Consider the following 5,639-nt stretch of genomic DNA (forward strand, 5'->3'; position numbering starts at 1 on the left):
CAAGAAGAAACAAAACAGAAGAAAAAAAAGCAAATGGGATACTTCAATCTGCATTCAAACTCCATAGTTCTCTCTCTGGATGTGGATGGCATTTTCTATCATGAAACTTTTGGACTTGTCTTAGATCCTTGCATTGCTGAGAAGAGCTAAGTCTATCAAAGTTAGTCATCACACAACGTGGCTGTTACTGTGTGCAACGTTCTCCTGGTTTTGCTCACTTCACTCAGCATCAATCCATACAAGTCTTTCCAGGTTTTTCTGAAGTCTGCCTGCTCATCATTTCTTATAGCACAATAGTATTCCATTATATTCACATACCACAACTTGTTCAGCAATTTCTCTCCTGTAATCTTAAAAATGACTAATTTCCAAACTCCTTAATAATTAATCTCCAAACTTCCAGAATCTGCTAAGATGTTTTTAGCAGTTCTACAACTTTGAGGGGCAGCTAGGTGGCACAGTGGATAGAGCACTGGCCCTGAAGTCAGGAAGACCTGAGTTCAAATCTGGCCTCAGACCAAACACTTGACACTTCCTATCTGTGTGACCCTGGGCAAGTCGCTTAACCCCAATTGCCTAAAATAAAATAAAATAAAAATAAAAACAAAATTTAAAAAATGGTCAGCAAAACCCTCAGATACAACTTTGATTACCTGACTTTATTTCTGTAATTTCAACTTGGGCCAGTGGTTGAAATGACACGAAAAAAAAAGTGTCTTATAGGTTTTTCTCATAACCTAATCTCCCATAGAAAGCCTAAAGTAAGGCTTTGCTTACTGGGGACAACCTGCTTCAGCTATGAAAGTTCCTCATCAATTTTTTCCAGTGTTCTGGCTGTAGTTCTAAGAAGTTTTTCTGGCTGGCTACATTTTAAATCTTTCAAGGTAACAGAATCTAGCTCACAGCACAAACATGACAGACATTCTGCATCTTACAAAGATACACAGACAAAATAAAAGACAAAAACAAACAACAAAGTGCACAGATCTTATTTTACCCAGTTGACACAAGACACACAGTGTAAGCAATTACCCAAACTAGAGGCTTATGCAATTTACAAAACCAATTGACAGAGGCATGAAGAAGGGCCAAATTACAGAGGTAAACCATTAGCTAACCAAACACCCTCTTAGCCTGCATGGGGAAACGGAAGCTGGACCAGTGGCAAGTAAAAGCTTGCTGGCTGGGGGGTGGGCACACTGGTACTGAAGTGTACAGAAAAACAGAAACACACAACAGCAAATTTACCAGAGCCGTGCAAAGAAACAGAGGTGTGCATAGGATATCCTTACCAGAACAGGGTCAAGGGAGGGACCCTGGGGTTTTCCTCTCAGAGAAAAGTGAACTCAAGTCAATGATGGAGTGGGAGTGAGAGTAGTGAACTTGTCAAAGGAGGCGGGGTTGGACTCCGTAGAAAACTCCAGTAGCACTTAGCCCATTTCCACTCATACAGGAGGGCTCCAGGCTTCACTTCCACATCCACCCATGAACTTCTGCCACCAATTAATGTCAGTAGAATTTTGAATGCAGGCCAGACTCAGCCAGTCTCTAACCTGGGAGTGGCCTGAGCTGAACAGAGCAGGTCAGAAGCAGGTGTGTCAGGACACAAAGTAGTGTTATAATTTATTTCAAAGTGAGAAAAAATGACTCGTAAGCAAGGAAGCTCCCCCTCCTGCGAAGGAGGGCTTAATATGTTGAGGTAAAGGCAATGCTTATATACATAAGTGGGCTGGACTATGGCATAATCATTCTTAGCCCTTGAGTAGCAGTTCCCCATGGCAGGCTCTTGTGTGAACAATGCAGGCATTCCTGGGTCCTGTGGGAACAGTCTCCAAGTTGATTGTCTCATAGTAGGGTACAGTATCTGGTTCGGTTCACTTAGCTGTTACAAGGAACAAGGATCATGAGCAAGTCAAGCTAGGTGATGGATGGCTCTCAGGTCCTTCGGAAAGAGGGGGCAGTGAACACCTGGTGCTTGGTCAAGGCAATACACTTTGCCAGAGGGTGAGATTATCCAGAGTGTAAAGGATTGTTGTTATGCCAAGCTCAGGGCACAGCCTGTTTGCTGGGCTTTAGCTCTAGGAAACATGATGTCTCCAAAATATTTCGACAGTGGATTGTTTGAAAGAATTAAGGATAGTTTAGCTTGGAGCTGGGACAATAGGGACCCTTCAAGTACTTGAAAAACCATCAGTGAAAGAAGAATTAGATTTGTTCTAAATACCCCTAAGGTCCCTGCCAACGCTTAATACATGATTCTATGCATAAGAATCAAAGGATGAAAGCTTCCCAGAAGCAGAGTTTGGCTTGATTTAAGTAAAAATTTCATACTTATGAGCTTCTGAAGTAAAATTTTGTTCTTCTTTGTACCCCCTGTAGTGACTAACTCAGTGCCCTCCACATAATGATTGTTCAGTTGAGTCTGATTCTTCATGGTTTTCTTGGCAAAGATACTAGAATGGTTTGTCATTTTTTTCCTCCAGCCCATTTTACAGATGAGGAAACTGAGGAAAACAGGGCTAAGTGGCTTGCCCAGGGTCACACAGCTAAGTAAATATCTGAGGCCAGATTTGAACTCATGAGGATGAGTCTTCTTGATTCCCAGTGCTCTACCCATTGCAACACCTAGCTGCTCCAATATGCCATGGTAGAACTGCTATGAAACAGTTGTTGATTAATTGAATTCTCTTGAATCCACAGAATCACAGAGAAGAGACCAGGGCGCTAATCAGCTTCTCCTAGACTTCCTTCCCACTCTAGCACCTCTGGGGGGAGGTCTAGCTCCTCACTTCCTTGACATGGTCAGAATGGATAGAGGAGCTACCTTTGCAATCTTGCTCCTGGCTCTGCAGTTGGGTGAGTGATCATCCTTGAATTTGGGGGCTGGGGTGGCAGAGGAGCTGGGTCTCATTGATGGATCAGGGGAGGAAATAAAAGTCAGCAACCGGGCCTGCTTCTGGCCCTTACCTACTTCTTCTCAATCTCTGGGATCCAGTTCTGTTGCCTGCTATGACCAGAGGAAAGGAGTTGATACTGGGCGAGGCTGGGGGTATTGCCGAATTGCCTTGTAAGGCTTCAAAGAAAGAAAACATGGACTTTACCTGGAAACAACCGGACCAACTTGTGCTTCTCAAGGGTTTCAGAAAAAGTTCACCATCGAAGATGATAGGTAAGTGTAGCCCATGGCCTTGGGTTCCCCCCAAAACTTTGACCTTACACAGACTGGGTCTGATCCTGAGATCTAACTACCAAAAGGCTATTTTCCCTTTTAGCTCTCTGCCCCAACTTGGGGTTTCATCAGGAAAATCTACAAAATATAACCTACGAATAGGTTTCCCTAAATGCGGGCAATATTGTTCCCAGCTCCCAAAGTATTCACTGTAATAAATGCATATCATGTAGGACAGCCTTGATTTCATTCTATAGAAAATAGGATTCAAGGGTACAAAAGACTCACTGGAACACCGAAACATCTACATAAAATACATAAAGCACTCATAAAGGTTTCAACGTTTCACTGAGTGCCTCTTTAGCCCCTCTGGAGACCTTCTAAAGCCTTGGATTCCTGTGGAAGGGAAATGCATTTTAATGGTAACACTCCTTTCCATTGTCCAAATAATTCACCGTTAACAATGGAGATTGGCAAGGTCCAGATCTCTTGCCCCATCTCAGCCACCATTATGTAGCTTGAATACATCATTCAGGAATTCTACAGCAATTCTCTTCTTTCTCTAGAAGGTCCAATGACTGAATTCTCAAACTTGGGGTCACCCAGGATTCAATACCTAAGACCACTCCCTCTAAAATTAGTAGTGAGATCTTAATTTACAAATCTGATGGTCTTTTCTCAGTCTTCATCCATCTTGACCCTTACATTTGACACTAGTGACCACCCACTCTTCCTAGATACTCTTTCTTCTCTGAGTTTTCATGATACTATTCTGTCTTGGTTCTCCTCCTATCTATCTGACTACTCCTCAGTCTCCCTTGCTCTGGAACGATATCATTAGCACATCAGGCTCTAACTATTGATGTATTCCCAAGGTTTTCTACTAGGCCTTTTTATTATATCTCTGTATACACACATTCCGTGATTTCATCAACTTCTGAGAGGGCTTAATTATCCTCTCTATGTAGTTGACTTACCAATCTACAAATTTAACTGCAGTTTGTCTCTTAAGCCCTAGTCCGGTACTAACTGGATATCATAGAGACTTTTCAGCCTCAAAATGTCCAAAACAGAACTCATTATCTTTTCCCAAAAAAACACTGCTCATATTGAGCTTACTTTTTTTTTTATTAAGGATACCACCATTTTCCTAGTCTTCTAAGTTTGTAACTTCGACACTATTCTCAGTTCCTCTTTTCCCCTCATCCTGCATATCCAATAAGTTGCCAAATTTTGCCATTTCTACCTCTTCATCTTATGACTCTCATGAACATTTCTCTTTACTCACAGAGATCCTATTTTAATTCATATCCTCATTATCTCTTACCTAGATTGTAACAGCTTTCTAGTCTGTCTCCCATTCTTAGTTTTTTAAAATTAATTAATTAATTTTTAGTTTTCAACAATACTTCCATAAGCTTTTGAGTTTTAAAATTTTCTCCCCCTCCCTTCCCACCTCCCTCCCCAAGATGGCACGCAATCTGATATAGGCTCTACATATACATTCCTATTATACATATTTTCACATTAGTTGTGTTATAAGGAATAATTAGAAACAACAGGAGGAACCACAAGAAAGAAGAAACAAAACAGAACAGAAAGGAAAAAAAGAGCAAATGCTTCGATCTGCATTCAAGCTCCATAGTTCTTTCTCTGGACGTAGATAGCATTTTCTATCATGAGACTTTCAGAGATGTCTTACATCTTTGCATTGCTGAGAAGAGCTCAGTCTATCCAAGTTAGTCATCATACAATGTGGCTATTACTATGTACAACATTCTACTGGTTCTGCTCACTTCACTCATCATCAGTCATTCTCAGGTTTTTCCTGTTCCAATCGTCTTCCACATAGCTATCAAAGCCAGCTTCTATGTTACTTTCCTAACTCCAGCAACTGTAAATTTCTTTGTCTTTTAACACCCTTCACAACTTGGCCCCAACCCAGGGGTGGGGAATCTATGGCCTCCAGGTCACAAGTGGCCCTCTAGGTCCTCAAGTGTGGCCCTTTGACTGAATCCAAACTTCACAGAACATATCCCCTTAAAAGGATTCGTTCTGTAAAACATGGACTTAATCAAAAGGCTGCACCCAAGGACCTAGAAGGTCACACGTGGCCTCAAGGCCATAGGTTCCCCACTCCTGCCCCAACCTATCTTTCCAGTCTTATTAGACATTACTTCCTTTCCCACACTACTGTTCTCTCAGACTAGACTTTTCTGTGTTCCTCACTCAAGATGCTCTATTCTCCCATCTCTGGGTCTTTGTGCTAACTGGTCCCCATACTAGGAATACACCCTGTCCTCAGTTCTGTCTCAGAGAATCTCTAACTTCCTTTAAGACAGAACTCTGGCACTACCTTCTACCTTTTCTGATCCGTCCAGCTGCTAGTGCCTTCCCTCCCTCCCTAATGACTTTGTATTTAACAACTTACTGTTTGGTGTGTGTGTGTGTGTGTGTGTGTGTGTGTGTG

At 41.9% G+C, this 5,639-nt stretch overlaps 1 protein-coding gene across 2 annotated transcripts in view; it reads left to right on the top strand.

The window, feature by feature from the left end:
* Nucleotides 1-5,639, top strand: part of CD4 (CD4 molecule) — a 42,424-nt gene that overhangs the window by 12,125 nt on the left and 24,660 nt on the right. For both annotated transcript variants that reach the window (XM_027843347.1, XM_027843346.1), the window contains exons 2-3: nucleotides 2,701-2,856; nucleotides 2,996-3,169. In XM_027843347.1, coding sequence (XP_027699148.1) covers nucleotides 2,799-2,856; nucleotides 2,996-3,169 — 232 coding nt within the window. In that variant the 5' untranslated portion in view covers nucleotides 2,701-2,798. The remainder of the gene's footprint in view (nucleotides 1-2,700; nucleotides 2,857-2,995; nucleotides 3,170-5,639) is intronic.

This window comes from Vombatus ursinus, unplaced genomic scaffold (genome assembly GCF_900497805.2).
Source record: "Vombatus ursinus unplaced genomic scaffold, bare-nosed wombat genome assembly UNPS02014906.1, whole genome shotgun sequence".
NCBI lineage: Eukaryota > Metazoa > Chordata > Mammalia > Diprotodontia > Vombatidae > Vombatus > Vombatus ursinus.